At 33.6% G+C, this 22,043-nt stretch overlaps 1 protein-coding gene across 8 annotated transcripts; it reads left to right on the forward strand.

The window, feature by feature from the left end:
• The first annotated feature begins 830 nt into the window (after window positions 1-830).
• LOC126762102 (probable G-protein coupled receptor Mth-like 14) lies at window positions 831-21,561 on the forward strand. Of its 8 annotated transcripts, none has more exons than XM_050478617.1 (7): window positions 831-882; window positions 3,450-3,583; window positions 18,548-18,877; window positions 18,973-19,434; window positions 19,497-19,660; window positions 20,724-20,931; window positions 20,985-21,561. In XM_050478617.1, the coding sequence occupies exons 2-7, from the start codon at window positions 3,462-3,464 to the stop codon at window positions 21,229-21,231; spliced, it is 1,533 nt and encodes a 510-aa protein (XP_050334574.1). In that variant the 5' UTR covers window positions 831-882; window positions 3,450-3,461; the 3' UTR covers window positions 21,232-21,561. The 8 variants fall into 8 exon arrangements, with proteins under 8 accessions (XP_050334574.1, XP_050334575.1, XP_050334567.1 ...); XM_050478618.1 differs by lacking the exon at window positions 831-882 and adding an exon at window positions 964-1,409 and having other exon boundaries at window positions 19,497-19,624; XM_050478610.1 differs by lacking the exon at window positions 831-882 and adding an exon at window positions 967-1,409.
• Window positions 21,562-22,043: the final 482 nt, after the last annotated feature.

A 22,043-nucleotide genomic window follows, 5' to 3' on the forward strand; every position in this document is an offset into this window, starting at 1 on the left:
TTGTACATTTTACTTCCTTCTAAGTATGAATAAAAAGATATATTCATATTTATGTTTAAATAATTCAGACAAAATTTTATGTTTAAATATGTATGTATGTATTTAACACATATGCGGATAAAGATATTTATGTTGAAATAATACCCTGTAATGCTGCAGCTGCTCCCGAGTTGTTCATTCACATTTTGAAATCCTAAAAAGAAATGAAATTGTTATATATAAACAAAATTTAATGGATTTGCAGAATTACTTACTTTTTTGGTTTTTTTGGAATTGGACACATTTTTTTATTTTGTCCAGTTGTGAGGTTTTCTCAGAATAGCGCTGATAGTTGTGTTACTTTGGAGCGTCCTTCCTCTTGCGAAAAAAATTTGTATCCATAATGTTAAAAAAAATTTATTTTGTTTTCTCATGAATTTCTTTGAGTCATTTGTATTTCTTTCGCCGTATTGAGTTATCACTCAAAAAACGCATTTTCAGTGGTTGAAATCTTTGAAAACCATATTTTTGAGCCATAAAAACCAAAATATACAAAACGCAATAGTTGATTTTAACATTATGGATCCAATTACTTTAGGCAAATTGTTGTTTTCGTGTTATCGACACAACATTATATAATTGAATCATGGTTAAAAACAAAACACAACGACTGCTTTTGACATTATTAGTAAAAATACTTTTGGCAAATTGTCGTTTTTGGACTATCGACATATGTATGTACATATATGAATTTGATTCAAGGTTTGACATTATTGACAGTTCTTATAACACCGAATACAATATTTCAATATAAGTATTCAATTGAATTTGTAGATAAGTGTTAAAACGGAACTTAAAATTTCCAGCTATTTTGAAAATCATCAGTAGCCAGTCTATAGATGGGTAAATGTGTTTTTATAAAACCCTTCTGAACAATAAAGTTGTTATTATCTAAATTATGTAATATCTGTGTATCTGTGTATGAGAGTTTGATGTCCGTGCGATGTTAAATAAGTTGAAATTAATTTCGAATCTGCGATTTTGTGCAATTACGTTACCCAATTCGGCGGAACCTGTAAAACGGTAGTGGACAAGTTTGCAAAGTACACAAAACCCTAATACCGTTATCTTATCAAGAAATAAAAGCACGAATTCCTATATGATGATACTCAACATTAGGCCAAAATAATTGTATTTACAGTCAAGCTCATTCTTTAACTATTATTCGCTAAACGCAGTCAAGTCGAGTGAGCGCACGGCATACGTAGGTATATGCATACAAGTATATTAACAATAACACAAATAATAAAATTGTATTTCGAGCGGTATTGCAAGAGAAGCGTGTACAAACGAATAAATAAATAAAGTGAATTGAAAACGCGCTCCAAAAAAAAAACCGGTGAGCATTACTCACACATTAAAAAAAATCCGTGAGTAACTTCATTTCTATGAATCTACCAAAGAATAATGATTTTTTAATTAATTAAACGTGTGTGTGCAGCAATTGTGTGAGCGGTTTAAGTTCACAAGTGTCTGTAAATGCAACGTACATATGTACATACATATGTATGTAAAATTTGTTTTTGTGTTTGCTTTCCTTTATTTGCAACAACCGGAAAAGTTCTCGCTAGTTTCAATTAAACAAATATTCGACTTTATGCATAGTTATGTAAATTTGTAAGTGCATATGTGTATTTTTTTTAGTGAACCAGCAAAGCGAGTTTAACGAAATAATAAGATAACCATCGCAGAAGTGAAGCGGCATCCAAATGTGCAAATTTGTTAAATCAACTCAATATACATATATATACATATTTTAAATATATGTACAAACATATGTATGTATCTACCAATATGTGTAAATTTATATGTATGTACAGTTGTGTTCACTAAAATAGCAGTGCTCATGCCGTGGCTCTGCTTTAGATTTTGAGGAGACAGAGGATATGGACGGATGGGGGGATATATAGATGTATCCCAGGAAAACTAATAGTTACCCAGATATTTGCTTTTAGAATAAAATTTAAAATGTAATTTTACTAATTCATTTGTACAAATTTATTTCACATACTATAGCGCAAAAATAGTTTTAATTAAATTTTTAAATTATTGTTCAATTTGACTAATAAGACACAAAAACGTCTTGTGCTCTAACCACAAAACGAAGCACAATGCGACATTTTGTCTTTTTGTCTCGCTTGGTGTGCATTGAAATTAAACAAAAAAAAGGAAACGAATATTTTCAATAATTGAGTTTTTTGAACGAAATGAAATAAATAAAAGAGAAAATGGTGGGTGCATCAGTACAACCAGAAGCGCGATTCAGAAAATTTTATTACACATTTGATTTCTGAACTGAGAATGCATCCGAGAAAATTTCGAAATTTCACAAGTATGCAAGTATCAACATTTGCTGTACTTAATAAAACATTTAATTTTTAAGCCAAATACAAACTACCGCAAAAGCATAACTCCTGCAAAAAGATTAGTTATAACATTTTGCCTATGAAAAACAACGGTGCAGCTAGCTATAAGCAACGAAGCGTGTTTTTCTGTCTTGTCTTGTCTGATTCATTCGGTATGGGTTGCGTCGTAGCTCAGCCAGAGTACTAAAGACATATTATGTATTTCATTAAAATTTAAAATAAAGCGAATAACTTTGGTTCTGTGTCTTCTATTTTCTAATATTCATATGTACTATACATATGTATGTACATACATATATAAAGGAGGTGAAGGAAAATAGGTAATGATAAAACTAATTGTATATAAAGAGTTTATGATACAGTTCTTGTTAAATAAAAAAACATATGCATAGTACATTATTCTCAAACGTAGCAGAATATTTTGACATAAACTTAAAAATTATAAAAAAGAGAACTAATGCAAAATTTGCATCTTACATATATTTTATTTTAGTAGTATGGTCAGCATTTTTGATAACAGAGTAACAAATACATAGTATACTTCATGGAGTCAACTAACTTTTTACCCCTTTCACTTGAAATGGTATACCTCGATTCTTTTATTGTCATCCAAAGCTCTGCACTAATTTTCGGCTTAGCTGTCATTTTTGTGTTTTTAACAACATTTAAGCGGCATATTCTCCTCCAGAAGTTTTGTATAACGGACCGACACCGTATTTCCTATTATTATGAACACAACTGTACATAATATATTCTTAATCAATACGATGACGGGTATATCACTTAGGCAATAATTGTATTATAAGTATTGTAAACCATGTGAAAGAGATCTATAGTATCCACTGATAAGAAAGAGTGTTTGTACGAAAATATTTGTGATGTCATAATAGATATCCGTAGATAAATACATATGTATGTACATATGTACACAGATACGTATGTACGAAGTTTTCATTTAAATTAAATTGAAACTAAATAGTCAAAGTGTAATTCGCTTTTGTGTATACATACACACATATCTTCTTTTACATATATGTATTTCAGGGTAATGTAATCATGCACGATTTGCTGATACGCACACTTGTGATAATAGCCTGCATAGTTGAGAGTTGGAGCTTCAATAGCATATTATCACAAACAGTCATAAATGGAACAAACGATACGCTCTTAAAGTTCATGTAAGTTAATAAGTATGGTATTTTACCACTCAAACGCTCGTTCGCTTTCATATTTGTAGCAACCCGCTAAAATTAGCTCGTTTAATTTTAACCCAAATCGAAAATTAAGTTATACAGTGATAATAGACTACGTTTTTAATTTTTTACGCTAATCTAGTAATTAAGTACTCATAGGCATAAAAATATTAGTATATGTGTGTTGAAATGTACATATGTAAGTATTTGTTCGAAAATATTAAGTACGCGTACCCAGTAGTGAGAAATAAATATTGATATTTATATTGGCTCGCCCGAAGAAAGTTGTTAGCGATCTTAAGAATGAACAAGTAAGAAAGGGCTAAGTTCGGGTGCAATCGAACATTTAATACTCTTGCAACTTGCAAGAATCAACGCCAGGAAAATATTTTAATATGCCAACGACACATTCATCATAAGATTTGTCAGAAAAACGAATAATAAGTACGTCCAATTTTGACACCGGCTACTATGCCAATTATGAAATTTGATTTGCCTGACACATCTAGTTATTGATTCATCGTTATTTTAGTAGTGTTTAACATAACGTTTATATAGGGAGTTATATGGGAAGTGGCATAGAAAAAAATGCCACCAAAAAGTGGGCGGTGCCACGACCATCGTCCAATTTTCACACGGGCTTCAAAAAAGGTAAAAGTTAATGTTTTTGCCGTAATTATTTTTTGATTTATTGCGCTTTTAGTAGTTTTGAACAGTACCATTATATGGGGAGTGAGTGAGGTTATCTTCCGATTTGATCCATTTTCACACTGTCGATAGGAGTTCTTATAATATTTGGTTGTTGTAGCGTTAGTAGTCTAGAAGATATGTATGTACATTAAGCTTACAAGAGGGCGGGCCGCGCTCACTTTTTCAACATTTTTTGCCCACCGGTGCTTCATGCTACCGCGATGCCCTGACACCTTATAGGTTTTCGGTTAATGTCGATTTGTGGGCGTGGCAGTGGTCCGATTACGCTCATCTAGGAACTCGTTTATTTTTTTGTTTCATCAACATATCTCAATTTTTACTCAAGTTAAAGTTTGCACGGACGGACATACAGACAGTCACCCGGATTTCAACTTTTCTCATCATTCTGATCATTTATACACTCGTATATATAACCCTATCTCTATCTTGCTTAGTTTTGGGTGATACATACAACCGTTAGGTGAACAAAACTATTATACTCTGTACCAAAAGGTTTCAAGAGTATAAAAATACTTATATCTCTCACATGAATTATGATATCTCTTATATAAATTAAGTTATAAAAAATACAGAATCAAGTAATAAAAATGTTAGTGGCAAAAAAAAGTATTGAAAATATTTTGAAAAAAATTTTTTTATCGATTTTGTACAACCCAAATCCTTGGTTAAAAAGATATTTTAAACTTTTTAATCGATTTTGGGCTCTATGTCCGATTTACAGGTTCTTTAGACCATTAGAAAAGATACCCCGTGTGTTTTTTGTTTCGAAAGTTATTATTTTGTTTTTAACAAATAATAATTAAGCTGACAAAAATTATATTTAAACTGTTAAAAAACAAAATTGTATAATATATTTACAATGAAACGATAATAATAAAACACCAATGTAAATTAACAACATAACAACATAAATTTATTAATAAAGGAGTTTTATGCGAAAGAAATAAGAACATACTGGTGTTAGATCGACCAGGGTTATGTTTTGAATATTTCATTGGAGTTCAACTATTTCTGTTATAATGTTAAAAGTTCCAACTAATTTACCTAATGTCTTACTGATAGACTGTTTTGGTATGCACTTTAGAATTATTTAAATCTCAGTCCTTTTTTTACGCGATTTTTGGTTCTGCCACTAATCGCGTAAAAAAAAAATCGCGTAAAAATGGTTAGTTTTCCAATATTAACTGACGAATTGGTTCCGAATATAAAAAATATCGCGTATAACAAAATATACGCGCAAAAAAATATTCAAAAACAATACAATAAGTTTCAAATTTCAGACTTATGATTTATTCATTCATAACAAAATAAAAAATACAAAACAAAAACCATATATAAAAGAGAAGAAAGTAGAAAATAGGTAGATTTATTGAAAAAAACCGTTGAATGCTGTTTAATCACTGTCATTATCCGTAGTTTAAATTATTTTTAGTCGCTTATTTTGATGGCCGGCACTGATATCACTAGAATTTGTATCAGAATCAATAGTAAGAACTATGGATTGATGTTCTGACTGACTTAGCATCTCCGATTGAGTATTCACCATAAATTCAGTTAATTTTGTTTGTATGCTTCTTTTTAGACTCAATAAATTCCGATGTAGTAGTTCTTTATATCTTAACATGCAGAGACTCAATTATTTTTGAAAAATTCGTGCACGTTCGGCATCAGTATCATTTGCTACAAAATAATTTTCCAATTCTGCTGCAAGTTTAAGACCAAGCAAAAAACGAAAAAAAGCAATCGCGTTAAAGTGAGAAATTCGCGTAAAAAAGGAATTTGCGCTGCAAAAATAACCGCGATAAAGTGAAATAGCGTAAAAAGAGATCGCGTAAAAAAAGGATTGAGTGTACTCTGTTATACATAGAGAGATGTATGACATCGATGGCTAATGATATGAAATTTCGCATATTAAGGCACTATCCACTTTCTATTATTATCCATGGTACTCAGAAATACCGTACAATATTTTTATTGATTTGCTCTGAAAATATCTACTACTGAAATAACAAAGTCAATTATTATCAACATACTATACATACATTATTTTCGTTCATATGATTTTGCTATTTTACCAAGTAAATATTAATTTATGGTTATTTAAATAAAACTTCACGCACATCCCGATAAAAGGCTATTAGTAACTTACGATTATTAATTAACGAAGAAGTAAATTTTGATTTTTTATCTTGCATAATAACTATTAAACTTTATTAGCCGTCGGATGTAGTCTTAGAAATTCGTACATTTATGTACATATATACAGTGTACAGCATAAGTGAAGGTATGTATGGTTGGTTAATTCCACTGTTTTTGATAATATTACTAAACAAAAAACGAAAATAACGCGGATAAATCGTGTTCAATTCTTTATTTAATCATTTTTTTCTTATATAACAAGAAACAATTTTTTAATAACAACAAAAATGCTCAAGGTTCATTTAATATATGAAAAATTAAGTTTTGGCACGATTCAACCCATTTTTGACACACAGACATACCATTGTCAGGAAAAAATTATCCCTTATTGCCGTAAAAAGACAACTAGAGGTTCAAATATTCGGTACCTTGAACAGTTTTTGTTGGATTTGAAGAATTTTTGGTCGCTAGGGGGAACACTAAAAATGGACTTTGCGTGCAAAGTTTTATCCTGTTATATTAATTTCCTTTTTATTTGTAAATCAGTAGATTAAAAAATCAAAGGAAATTTATTTATTTATTTTGATATGGCCTGTAAATAAATTTACAGACATACTATAAAAAAAAGAACTGGCTGCTTAGGCCTTCGTCCCATTTTGTATAGATACAGATTAATTTACTTATATGGACATTTCAACTCTAAATTAATTTTAATAGTATAGGTGGTAGATGTTTTCTTATATTTTCGTAGTGTTGCTATAGCGGTATGCAAATCAATATTTTGCGATGTGTCGTTGTAGCAGTTTATTAGGTGTTGCATGGTCAGGGTATCTTTACAGTTCATGCAAATTGGTGGTGATTCTTTGTAAAGTAGATATCCATGCGTTAGTTTTAAATGGCCGAGTTTAAGTCTCATCAAAACAAGTTACTGGTGTTTTGTCTTAAAATTCGATTTGCTGCCATGTTGTTGAGATAACTGATGCATAGTTTCATAATGAGCGTTTATTTTGTTTTCATTATTTGGACACGTTGTTTTTTAATGAAGTTTGCGAGACATCTTTTAATATCTATTTCAGTGTAGTTGTTTATTAAAAAAGTAGGATGAGTGTGTGCGTCTTTACCCATAATGTTTACATGTGCTGGCGTATATAAAATTTGTATGTTTTTGCCTCGTACGAGAGTCTCTTTGACCCTACGTGTGAGAATATCGCTAATATTTGCCGATTTTAAAGCGTTTATTGATGAGAGACTATCGGTGCATATTATTAGATGTCGGCCTTTGGGTTTTCATTTTGCAGCTTCTTCAATTGCTGTAATTTCCGAGGTGAATATACCCGTGTAGCTAGACAAAAGTCCATTTTTGATTAGTTTCTTAGATTCTGTTGTAATAGCAAAAGTGTTTTCAACTTTCTTTGAACCATCACAGTAACAAATTAGCCAGTTCTTTTGCTTCCATTTCTGCACTTCCTCAGCATGTAGTTGCCTTAAAGCAAGCGGGTTCGTGCTATTTTTGATAAAACCACTGTAGATGAAAAGAGATTCTGCAGATTTCCAGGGACTCAATACTTTGTAAGTTTTTAGTTTCGAAAAATCTATATCCATCTTCTTAGCCATTTTGAAGATTTCCGTGATTGTAGAATTAATTTTTAGGTATCTTTTCGAGTGAGCTGGAGCCTTAAAGTCTGTGTACACGATGTTATATGAGTTTTGTATGTAGTTTTATATTTTATTCCCAGTTAATTTAAAAATGCAGTCTTCAATAGTAGGGAGTTTCAGTTCAAAGAGTATGTTTGTAATTGGAGTTGTTCGAAACGCGATACTAATTATGCGCGATGTCATGTGGTAATATTTTTTGATCTGCAAACAGCGTCATATATAATAAGGCCATAGTAGATTTTCCCCAATATAAAGGCTTTCATAATATTTAATGGAAACTTTGTATGTGCACCACTTTTCATGCTGCATATGATTTTGAGTAGATTTATACGTTTTGAAAGGTCTTTACATACATAGGTCTTCAATTTGGTATTTCCAAGTCAGTTTTTGATCGAAGGTTATTCCTAGGATTTTAAGATAGCGCACACTTTCTATTATATGATTTTTAAATACCGGATCTGGAAGATTGTGAGAAGTAGGCGTAGTTGCGGTGTATTTTCATACTGTGGAAAAAGAATGTTAGAATAATATTTTGTCCCGAATTTGGTTGTAATCAGAATGAATATGTGATTTTACCTAAAAATGGGCAGTGCCATTGTCCAATTTTTATATCTCATACCATCTCGGGGGTAAAATTTAATGTTTCTGGCGTATTTAGTTATTTATTTATACCGCTTTAAGTAGTACAGTATCCATTATATGGGAAGTGCGCGGTGTTATCTTTCAATTTCATACATTATCACATTATCAGTAGGAGTTCTTATATTACTCGCCTTAAGCGAATGTGGTTTTTGCAGTTTTATTGGTTTACGAAATATTATAAGAGGGTATCAAATAATCATCATCGATTAGTTTGTATGGCAGCTATATTCTATAGTGGTCCGACATGGGCTAAGTAGGTCCTTCAGTTAATATTTTATTATCAAAACTTGTCATTATATCAATATCGGTTAAACCAAAAGTATATTTTCTAATGTAACGAAAAACTAGGACGTACATATATGTACATATTTACAAGATAAACTGAGTCAATCTAACGCACAAAAACTGACTGTAAAGACAAGAGATCGGCAGTTCATCTTTCTAAGCAATTTTGCTTCCGTCACAAACAATATTTCTATATTCCAACTTTCTTCAATTAACACTTTCTTATCAACAAGTAAGCTAAGTTCGGATGCAACCGATACTTATACATTTATACTGTTGCAACTTGCAAGAAGCAAAGCCAGGGAAATATTTTTAGTTATAAAGCCAATCATATAGACTAAAATCAGCCGGATGTTCGAAAATTCTGATAATAGTTGTATAGAGGCTAGGCCAAGTTTTCGCTCAAATTTATCTATTTTAGGCACAAAGATACACTGTTATGAATAAAACACGCTCTCTTATTTTCATTGGGATGACTCACATATTGGCCAATATAAGCGATATAAAGACACCCCAAAATTCGAATATCTTTATTTTAAGATTTATCCGATTCAACCCATTTTTGACATACATACTTACCATTATAAGAGAAAGATTTTACCTTAATTTCAGTTATATATCTCCCACATTGACCGACAAGTTCGATCAAAAGTCAACTATTGGTACCGTGGTCTGAATATTCGATGCCTAGAGGCTTGAACAGTTTTTATCGGAGTTAAACAAGTTTTCGTCATAAGGTGACACACTCCAAAATCATTATTGATTCTCGATTTGTGTACTGGAAACTGAACGAATCAAGTGGCATTTAAAATTGTGCTATATAGGAAGTAGGCGTAGTTGTTGTTTGATTTTGTAAATTTTCGCAGCCTGATATAAGAATTTAAGAAAGATGCCACTTACTAAATTTTGCCGAAATTGGTTTGGTCGGGTTCCGAAATATGGGATTTCATCAAAGAAAGCCCATCGTCCAATTTTCACACCAGCTTTCATAAAGTTCTCTCATCTCGATGGTAAAATTTAATGTTTTTGACGAATTTAGTTATTGATTTATCGCCCTTTCAGTAGTTTTTAAAATTAGCGTTTTATGGGGAGTGAGCGGGGTTTTCCCCCGATTTCATTCATATTCGCACTGTGGATAGCAGTTCTTATAAAATTTGTACTCAGCAAATTTTGGTTATTGTAGCTTAAGTGGTTTAGGAGCTATGCACATTAAACTTGTTGGAGGGCGGGGCCACGCCCACTTTTCAGAAAATTTGGCCCCAGGTGCCCTTTGCTACTGCGATCCTCTCTATTACAGCTTTATATCTTAATTTAGTGTTCAGTTACGCCATCTTATATGTTTTCAGTTATTGGCGATTTGTGGGCGTGGCAGTGGTCCGATTACACCCATCTACGAACTATAAATTAATTTGGTACTAACGAATCCACATACCAAGTCTTATCGAGATATTATAATTTTTACTCAAGTTACAGCTTAAGAGTATTAGCTAACTGGCACGTACATATGTATGTATATGTATGTATTTACATGATAAATTGAGTAATTCTAACGTACAAAACTGGCTGCAAAATCAAGAGATCGGCACCTGATCTTTCTAAGCATTTGCTGGGAAAAATTTTGCTTCCGTCACAAACAATATTTCAATTGAGAAGTAAAGTCCTCTCAAAGACCAAACTCTATAAGTCACTCATTATTCTCGTCCTGCTAAATGGTGAAGAAGCGTGGACAATGACAACATCTGATGAGTCGACGTTACGAGTTTACGAGAAAGGGTTCTGCGGAAGATTTATAATCCTTTGCGCATTGGGAATGGCGAATATCGCATTCAATGGAACGATGAGCTGTATGAGTTATACGACGACATTGACATTGAAAACACTCCAGCTCTGAAAGTATTCGACACAGTACCCGCCGGGGGAAGCAAAGGAAGAGGAAGACCTCTACTCTGTGGGAAAGACCAGTTAGAGAAGGACCAGGCTACACTTGGAATCTCCAATTGGCTCCAAACAGCGAAAAAGAAAAACGACTGGCGCGTTGTTGTGTACTCGGTCATAACCAATAACGCCAATAAAGAAGAAGAAGATATCACCCCTTAGCAGTATCATAAACGGTCTCAGTAATTCTAAAAATTTTTCTAATTAACAAGTTTTTAGAGTATTATCTATCCATCTTTTGTATATACTTATATACAACAAGTATGTTTGATTTGTGTCATCGAACATTGACCTCAAAAAAGAATTTGTCATTCCTTTCTACTGGTGGGGAGAAATGAAACGTCTTTGTTTGAGTGAGATTTTATTCATTCTAATTTTATTTTGACATTTTCCTGGCTTATATACAATTTTTAAAACTATCTTAAATAATTAAATTCATGTGTAGGTGTGTATGTTTGTATGTATTGCAGCATATTGTTTATGCCGCTTGATATGTTTTCAAATGTACAATTTAATACATGTGTGTGTGTGTTTAATGTTATTTCATCTGTAACTTTGACTTGTGTCCCCATGCATTTTTATTATTATTAGATGTGCATTGCATGCAAATGCATTATGTTTATACAAATGTTTGTATGTATGTATATTAATATATAAATACTAGATATTTATATTTTGTAGAATTTCGGCTTTGCTGATAAGAAAGCATGTTCAATGATATTTGAACAAAGTAAGTTTCAGTTGTAACTGAAAATTTCATACTTTTGCAACAATACTTTCTGGTGAAAAATTTTATATTAAACTAGTAAGGAAGGGTTAACTGAACATTTACTACTGTTTCAACTTGCAAAGATCAACGCGGAAAGAGTTAAGTTCAGATGTAACCGGACATTTCATATTCTTGCAACAGGTTTTGGCAAATATTAATTTTTTACGCGTTTAGACCATTATATTTTTAGGCGGTGGGAAAGTTATCCGTATTCAACATTCAATATTCGATGAAATCGCGAATGAATTACAATCAAATTTGATATTTTATTGGACTACATTATAGGCCATAGACTCGCTTAGTTTTATTTTACTTCGCGTTAGCTAAACTTACATTAAAAAAAATACCTCAATTTTTATATATGTAAGTATATGATATGTGTTTAAGTGCAAAATGCTTACCAGAGTGTCGCAATACATTATATTAGGGATATGAGTTCAAGACCAAAGCATAGATCTACTCCATTAATACTCAACGCAAAACATTTGTATAATTTTATAATAAAAAAAAACTTGTTCACTTAATTTAATTTTTTGTGTTTTTATATTGAGTTTCTTTCTCGAGCTTTTAATGTGTTTTGGGCGAAAATCACAGTTCAGTTTAGAGAACAAAGTTCGACTTTATAAGGCTATCTTGAAGCCTGTGTGGACCTATGGTACCCAGTTATGGGGTACTGCAAGCCAATCAAATATTGAAATCCTTCAACGATATCAGTCCATCACTCTTAGACTTATTGTTGGCGTCCCTTGGTTTGTGGCTAATGATCAAATACACAAAGTTTTAAAATTTAAATACGTTAAAGAAGAAATAAAAAGTATAAGCACAAGGTATGTTGAGAAGCTACATGGTCATGAAAATGTTCTGGCAATAACTCTACTGGATAATAGCGATACAACTCGAAGTCTTAAAAGAAATCACGTTTTAGATTTACTTTTTAGAGATTAAGCTTTGTAAATATTGTAAATAAACTCTTAATTATAGAATTTGAATATAATAGATGTTCTCACTGGAGTTCAACTATTTATGTTATAATATTATATTTTTTTTTAACTAATTTACTAATTGTCTAATTGTAAATAAATGAATACAAAATAAAAAAAAACTTAATTTCATTAAAGTATCACACGTTTCGACCAACCTATACGGTTTAAAGTGAGCTTAAAATTCGAAAATCACTATACAGGGTATATTGGGAGCTTGTTGCATTAACCTTTGACACTTCTGAATGGGAAATTATGTGTCTATGACGCATTTAGTTATTGATTTATCGCTCTTTAAGTAATTTTTATCAAAACCGTTATATTGGGAATTGTTTTCATCCGATTTCGTCTACCTATTGAAGGGATATTCTGAGCAACTTTGAGTGATATAGCTTGAATGGTTTAGGAGATACTCGTATATACATTAAATCATTTATTATATTATTTTCCTCTCACCTCTGTGGTGCCCTGTACCAAATAAGAGTTTTGTATTTTAATTTGCGGATTAGATTAGATTAATGACATTTTATGGGCGTAGCAGTGGTCCGATTTGATCAAGAAACACCGGAATAAAGTTTCGTGATGACATTTAAATTTTTACTAAAGTTACAGCGTGAACAGATAGATGGACGAAGGACGGACAGTCAGCCAATCGGATTTCAAGTCGTCTCTTCATCCTCATCATTTATGGTATTTATCTCGCTTAGTTCTAGGTGTTAGAAACAAGTTCTTCTTCTTCTTCTTTATTGGCGTAGACACCGCTTATGCGATTATAGCCGCCTTAACAACAGCGCGCCAGTCGTTTCTTCTTTTCGCTACGTGGCGCCAATAGCATATTCCAAGCGAAGCCAGGTCCTTCTCCACTTGGTCCTTCCAACGTCGAATACTTTCAGAGCTGGAGTGTTTTCGTCCATTCGGACAACATGACCTAGCCAGCGTAGTCGCTGTCTTTTAATTCGTTGAACTATGTTAATGTCGTCATATATCGCATACAGCTCATCGTTCCATCGAATACGATATTCGCCGTGGCTAACGCGCAAAGGACCATAAATCTTTTGCAGAACTTTTCTCTCGAAAACTCGCAACGTCGACTCATCAGTTGTTGTCATCGTCCAAGCGCCTACACCATATAGCAGGACGGGAATTATGGGTGACTTATAGAGTTTGGTTTTTGTTCGTCGAGAGAGGACTTTACTTCTCAATTGCCTATTCAGTCCGAAGTAGCACCTGTTGGCAAGAGTTATTCTGCGTTGGATTTCCAGGCTGAAATTGTTGGTGGTGTTTATGCTTTTTCTTAAATATACGAAACTATCTACAACTTCAAAGTTATGACTGTCAACAGTGACGTGAGAGCCAAGTCGCGAGTGCGACGACTGTTTGTTTGATGACAGGAGATATTTCGTCTTGCCCTCGTTCACTGCCAGACCCATTTGCTTTGCTTCCTTGTCCAGTCAGGAGAAAGCAGAACTAACGGTGCGGGTGTTGAGGCCGATGATATCAATATCATCGGCATACGCCATCAGCTGAACACTCTCATAAAAGATTGTACCTGCTCGATTAAGTTCTGCAGCTCGAATTATTTTCTCCAGCAGCAGATTGAAGAAGTCGCACGATAGGGAGTCGCCTTGTCTGAAACCTCTCTTGGTATCGAACGGCTCCGAGAGGTCTTATCCGATTCTGACGGAGCTTTTGGTGTTGCTCAACGTCAGTTTACACAACCGTATTAGTTTTGCGGGGATACCAAATTCAGACATCGCGGCATAAAAGCAGCTCCTTTTCGTGCTGTCGAAAGAAACTTTAATATCGACGAAGAGGTGGTGTGTATCGATTCTCCTTTCACGGGTCTTTTCCAAGATTTGGCGCATGGTGAATATCTGGTCGGTTGTTGATTTGCCAGGTCTAAAGCCACACTGATAAGGTCCCATCAGCTTGTTGACGGTGCGCTTTAATCTTTCACACAATACGCTCGATTGAACCTTATACGCGATGCTGAGGAGGCTTATCCCACGGTAGTTGGCGCAGATTGTGGGGTCTCCTTTTTTATGGATTGGGCATAGCACACTTAAATTCCAATCGTTGGGCATGCTTTCGTTCGACCATATTTTACAAAGAAGCTCATGCATGCTCCTTATCAGTTCTTCGCCGCCGTGTTTGAATAGCTCGACCGGTAATCCATCGGCCCCGCCGCTTTGTTGTTCTTTAGGCGGGTAATTGCTATTCAAACTTCTTCATGGTCGGACAATGGAACGTCTGCTCCATCGTCATCGATTGGGGAATCGGGTTCGCTTTCTCCTGGTGTTGTAAGTTCACTGCCATTCAGCAGGCTGGAGAAGTATTCCCTCTATAATTTAAGAATGCTCTGGGCATCGGTGAGGTGATCTACCTTTGGGGGTTTTATAAGAGTATGCTCCGGTCTTGAAACCTTCTGTAAGCCGCCGCATTTTTTCGTTGAATTTTCGAGCATTACCCCTGTCGGCCAGCTTATCAAGCTCTTCATACTCACGCATTTCGGCCTCTTTCTTTTTCTGTCTGCAAATGCGTCTCGCTTCCCTCTTCGATCAGCCTCGATCCATTTGGGGATGTTTCGTGGTGGGGCTGAATTTACTCACTGTAGTGCCAAAGATACCTTCTTTGGCCACCCTGGCGTTAAAGTCGCCAAGCACGATTTTGACATCGTGGCGGGGGCAGCTCTCATAAGTGCGCTCCAAGCGCTCATAGAAGAAATCTTTGGTCACATCGTCCTTCTCTTCCGTCGGGGCGTGGGCACAAATCAGCGATATGTTGAAGAACCTCGCTTTGATGCGGATTGTGGATAAACGTTCATCCACCGGGGTGAATGACAGTACTCGGCGACGGAGTCTCTTTCCCACCACGAATCTCACACCAAATTTGCGCTCCTTTATATGGCGACTGTAGTAAATGCATTTCTTGGACGGAGGTGATGTCAGCCTTCATTCTAACGAGGGCATCAACCAGCTGGGACGCGGCACCTTCCCAAATAAGGGACCGGACATTCCAGGTGCATGATCCCAAATCATAATCCTTGTTTCGTTTGCTGAGGTCGTCATCAACGGTGGGGTTTCTCATCCGAGGCAGTTGATATCCTTTCATTGAAGGCGTTTTTTACGTGGCGAGTCCCAAACCCAGCGCACAACCCTGTGTGGGGAATATTTCGCCTTCTCACTTTAGCTCGCATTCGAACGGATGTTCCTAGGCTACCTAGAGGATACTTGGTCTAAAACCGGAAATCGTGAGCTGCTTGAGCCATATGTAAAAGAATCGTTTCTGGACACTCCCAAGTGAATGGCGATCAGAGAACTTTCCTCACTTGCGTGAACTTCTACACATGACTCCAAGTTAGGTGAACAAAACCATTATACTCCGTAGTAACATGTTGTAAGAGTATAAAAATGTTGCGAAAGAATTGAACATTCATTGTTCGTCGTAACTGAATGGTTGACTATCAAATTTGTATCTTATTAACTTATATTGTATTAGTGGTCATAGAATTTATAACTATATTTTACTTCACTTCACTGAAAATTATATCAAAATTATGTTTATTCTCTTGCAACCAGTTGCTACAGAGTATTAGTTTTGTTCACCTAACGGTTGTACGTATCACCTAAAACTAATCGAGATAGATATGGGGTTATGTATGTATAAATGATCAGGGTGACGAGAAAAGTTGAAATCCGGTTGATTGTCTGTTTGTCCGTCCGTCAGTGCAAGCTTTAACTTGAGTAAAAATTGAGATATCTTGATGAAACGTAATATGTGGTTTCCTTAGTACAAAAAAAAATTCGAGTACGTAGATGGGTGTAATCGGACCACTGCCACGCACACAAATCGCCATTAACCGAAAACATATAAAGTGCCATAACTAAGCACTAAATTAAGATATAAAGCTGTAATTTGGTAGAGAGGACCATTGTAGCAAGTGGCACCCGCCACTTTAATGTATATATCTCCTAAACCACTAAAGCTATAACAACCAAATTCGCCAAGCACGAATATTACAAGAACTCCTAGGGAAAAGGGAAAAGGGATGAAATCGGATGAAAATCCCGCATTCTCATCATATAACGTTACTGTTCAAAACTACTAAAAGCGTGATAAATCAATAACTAAATGCGTCAGAAACGTAAAAATATGTCGCCGGGATGGTATGAGAAAGCTTTATGGGAGCCAGTGTGAAAATGGGACGAGAGGCGTGACACTGCTCACTTTTTGGTGAAATCTCATATCTCGGGATCGATTTCGACAAAATTTAGTACATAGTATTCTTCTTAAATTCTTATGTCACAGGGTGAAAATGGATGAAATAGGACAACAAGCACGCCTACTTCCCATATAGCACAATTTTAAATTTCACCTGATTCTTTGACTTTCCAGTACACAAATCAAGAAGCAATAAATATAACGAGATTAAACTTTTCACGAATAATGCCCTTAGTGTATGCCACCTTATGACCAAAAATTGTTTAAATCCAACAAAAACTGTTCACGCCTCTAGGAACTGAATATTTAGACCCCGGTACCTATAGTTGACTTTTATTAGAAAATATCGGTCAATGTCTGAGATATAAAATTGACATTCAGGGATAGTACTTCTCTGACAAGAGTATGTTTGTAAGTCAAAAATCTAATATAAAGATAATCGAACTCCCGGGTGACTTTGTACTACATATATCGGCCAATATGTGAGTTTTCTCAATAAAATTGAGCTAGCGTGTTTTACTCATAACAGTATACCTTTGTGCCTAAAATAAATAATTTGAGCGTAAACTTGACTTACCCCTCACATAACTAATATCAGGATTTTCGAACATCCGACTGACTTTACTCTAGATGATTAGTTTTTTAGTATGTGACAAGTTAATAGTATGAGGTGTTGGGAAAAATAGACAAAATTTGGTCGATACTAACCCTTCCTTACTTGCTAATAAAATATATCGAACTCAACCGAAAAGGTTAAATTTAATATATTGAGTTGATGTGCAACACGTTAACCAGAGGATCGGAATTGATTACATATATAAAGGATATAAGGTTTGACTTATATTGACCGATATTTTTGATAAAAAGTTCGCAATAGGAACTGGGTTCCATTGGGTACCTGGGGGATTTAACAGTTTTAGTACGATGCGAATAGTTTTTGGTCATAAGCTGACGCACGCTAAAGGCAGTATTCGTGCAATGTTTTATACTGGCACATTCAATTGTGCTTAATTTGTATACGGTTACTTAAATTGTATACTGGAAAGTGAAAGAATCATTTGGAATTTTAATTTGTATTATATGAGAAGTAAGCGTGGTGGTAGACCGATTTCACCCATTTTCTCACTGCGACATACTAGTGTTTACTTTACGTTGGTGGTGAGAAGACCAATAAATATATTGAATCAACATTTATGACCTGTTGACTGTGATTTTAGTTAAAAACTAGATAAACAGGGGTACATTTTATATACATATCTTGATGAGATTAAGGAAACATTAACTTTTGGTACTAAAAAGTGATAAGAATCCGTCATTATACTCTCTGCAGTATAAACATGCGATATACGTAATATCTTAGGATTATGGTATTATGTAAAAAGTGTTGGTTTATGCCACATCTTAATTACATTCAAATAGAAGAGGCAAGAAGGCGTCAAACGTCGTTAACGTAACGTTTGAAGCTTAATAAAATACTTTCAAAGTTCTCCCAGCATTTAAGAACCACCATAACATGCAAATTATATTACCGTTCACATACATAATTTAAACTTTTCTAATCGTTATCGAGTACTGCTGTAACTAATAAATATACATACATTTTTATGACAGAAATTCCATTGAGTTCGCAGCAGCGAACGAAGCGGTTATTTACAGCGCGTCTACAGAGAGCGTAAAAAATGCGGCTTTACCTGATGATTGCTCGCAGCGCAACAAAAAAGCAGCACAACCTATATATACCAAAAATTCGCGATTAAGAAAATGTTGCCCTCATGGCGAGGGACTGAGCGTGTTTCGTGACAATCAAACCGACGAATTCTGCGATTCAACAAATTTCCAGTTTGAGCCCCTTATTATAAGCGTAGTTCTATACGACAATTGCATTGAGGATGAAGAGAATGCGGTCGATTTGCAAGTTGAGATTGGGAATCCCTGCAATTCGTAAGATAATTTCTTATATACTATATATATACATATATACATATATATGTATTATATGTATATATACATATATATATTTCATGTATTTTTTGCAGTTCTCTAATATACAACGATGAAGATGATGCCTTCTTCGTGTTGCAAGACGGCTCTTTACTCATAATGGACAAGTATGGAAATGACAGTTACACTGTGGAAAAGTACTACTGCCTTGATATGGATAATGTGTCTGGTATAACATACGCCATAACTTGCATAACAGCGATTGAGGAGCACTTGAAACGTGGCCAGATCATAGCGATTGCTGCTTTGATGCTCGTTTCCATACCATGCTTATTAATCGTCAGTTACATTCATATAAAACTGAAGGAGTTACGTTCGGTACATGGCTTATGCCTCAGCTCGTTGTCGTTGTGCTTAGCGTTGGGCTATTTCCTGCACTCTTTGGTGCATATTTTCAAAATTGATTCCATGAAGATCGGTTATGCTATACAGTTCCTAATGCTATCATACTTTATATGGTTCTTCTGTCTGTGTTGGAATGTATTGGTGAATATTTGGTAAACTGAAGAATAATATATAATAATTCCTGTATGAAAAGCTTACTTTATTTTATTACTAGGTTCCGCATACCGTCCAATAAGAGGGCCTCTAAGCTGACGGTGTGGTGCGTTTTTGGTGGACATTCACTAGTCTGCTACAGTGTTGCAGGCTCATTGGTGGCGTTCACTATTCACAAAGGACTTCCTGGTATGCCGTCCTACTTCATGCAGGGCTTAACGGCATGTAAGGCACAGAATAGAATTAAATTTAAAATGCAATAAGCCGTAATTAATTAGCTAATTGAAAAACAGTATTTTACAATTTCTTTTCATTTGAATAGTTGATGTTATGTTTTAGGAAATTTTTAACGAACTAATTATTGTTATTGCTGTTGTTAACAGTGCTATAATCGCGTAAGCGGTGTCTACGCCAATAAAGAAGAAGAATAATTATTGGTATTTAATTAATTTGAACTGAATTAAATTCAGAAACCTTAAATTTATATTTTCTAAAAAACTAACATTAACTAAATAATTTGGCTGGCATAAGTTGAAATGAATTCGGATACTCAAATACATGTTTTATAAAAAATGTTCACTATGTTTAATATAATTAAAAAATAACTATTTATGTTTAACAAAAAAAAGATTAATTAAATAATTATTTTTGTTAGAAATAACTTGAACTTAATAAAATTCGGAAACTTAAAGTTTAATAAAAAAATATACCGCAATCGTTAAGTTTTATGGAAGTAACTTCATTTCGCAGAACTTAAATAAAGTACTACATAATGTTTCGAATTTCTTTTTACTTAACAAAAAATTAATTAATTAATTACTATAAACCAAAATATAATATTAAAACTAAATAGTATTTGATTAATATAATAATTAAACATTTAAAAAGTAAAAAAAAATATGCTAAAATAAGAAATTATATCAATATTATTTAACACGTAATGATTTCATTACATTAAATTTAATTGAAATTGCGCAAAATTTATTTGAAATTAAGTGGACTTAAATTAAAGTTAGTATAATCAAAAGAAATACTAAATTGTATGATATTTATTTAAGTTTGATCGAGGTTATACATTAAATTAAGTTGTCGTTAGTTAAACTGTGATAAATTTATGAAAAACTAATTAAAATTAATTTAATTTTAAATGGTTTACAGAATATAAAACTGAATTAGTTCCAATTAAATTAATACAAAATTAACAAAAAAAATAAAGTTCATTAAATTAATTGAATCTTCATAATAGTAAATATTAATAAGAAATAAATCATATATTTCTATCTTACAGCCATTCGCGAGTCACAACGATATTTTATACCACCAGTATCGTCGTTCCTCTTTTTATCATTTATAGTAATGATGATTTCATTCTTCGGGTTCCAAAAAATTAAGAAACAGAAAGTAGAGACTGCCGCAAAGGATAGTACGAGTGGCACTGTTCATCCAAATATAATTGTCGAAATTGATGAAATGAAATATGAGGAAGTGAAGAAAGAGTAAGTTCGGTAAATTGAGTATTAACTGTGAAATAATTCTTTTTTATTACAAGCGCCAAATGTATAAGCTTTCTTGGTGTAATATTAATTGTATCATGGCTACTGGAAATTGTCACATTCTATTCACCCGGCCCAGACGCTTATCTTATGGTCATGGAAATGATTAATGGCTTACAAGGTGTATTCATAATGCTGATATTTGTTGTGGTACGACGTAGGCGCACAGTTATTTTGAGGTGGTGGTACGATAGAGGTTCTCATAATGTTGAGGATGTGGAGCTCGAGGCGATGAATAAATAAATGAATATCGAATATGTGCGCTTATATAAACATAGTACATAGGAAAATACATACTTAAATGTATGTATGTATATGCATACATGCAAAAAGCAGGATAGTTATTAGTTTCGATTTCTTTACTAAACTATTCTTATTTTAAGTAAATGAAATACTTAATTGAAAATTATCAAACACGCTTAAAATTACTATTAATTAGAGTTTTTATTAATAATCTAAGGCCAAAATGTATTTTTTGTAATTAATTTTTGTTTAAATCTTTACAAGAACCGAAACCCTTACCTTGTTGTAATTTATAAAACTCATTTTAAATAAAACTCTTTTAATAACTTATATTTAAAATTTTATGTTTTGGGTTCCGGATTTATTTGTTTCACAAAAACCACACAGTGAGTATAAGGCCCGGTTCACAATTAAACGGTTGAATTAAAATACTTCTAGGCTGGGTTTTAGAATCGCATAAAATGGGTATGTACGGATAGAGGAGCACCTCCAGATCAAAAAAAAAAATATATATGTAGTGTTCACTGAGTTATAGGTTTTGAGATATTTGCATATAAAGTTTAAAAAATCAACTATTTAAAATGCGTGTTTCTCCTATTTAGAATGCATTTTACACTAATATTTTTTACTTTTATATTCACCAACATTTCATTCGGTTCGTCACTTTTGTTTTGTATTAATTAGTGCAAAAATAACTTTAATTCCATATTTAATTTTCGTTGAAATCCATTTATTCATACAATAAGAAAATGGTTGCAAAAAAGTAAACCGTCGATACAAAATTCATTATCGTGTGATGAATAATGTAAAAT

Source organism: Bactrocera neohumeralis, chromosome 6, assembly GCF_024586455.1.
Source record: "Bactrocera neohumeralis isolate Rockhampton chromosome 6, APGP_CSIRO_Bneo_wtdbg2-racon-allhic-juicebox.fasta_v2, whole genome shotgun sequence".
Classification (NCBI taxonomy): domain Eukaryota; kingdom Metazoa; phylum Arthropoda; class Insecta; order Diptera; family Tephritidae; genus Bactrocera; species Bactrocera neohumeralis.

Coding starts and splice junctions, on each gene's coding strand:
- LOC126762102 (XM_050478617.1), top strand. CDS start 3,462: ATGCACGATTTGCTGATACGCACACTTGTGATAATAGCCTGCATAGTT. Junction 3,584..18,547: donor GATACGCTCTTAAAGTTCAT/GTAAGTTAATAA, acceptor TTTTTATGACAG/AAATTCCATTGAGTTCGCAG. Junction 20,932..20,984: donor TATGAGGAAGTGAAGAAAGA/GTAAGTTCGGTA, acceptor TTTTATTACAAG/CGCCAAATGTATAAGCTTTC.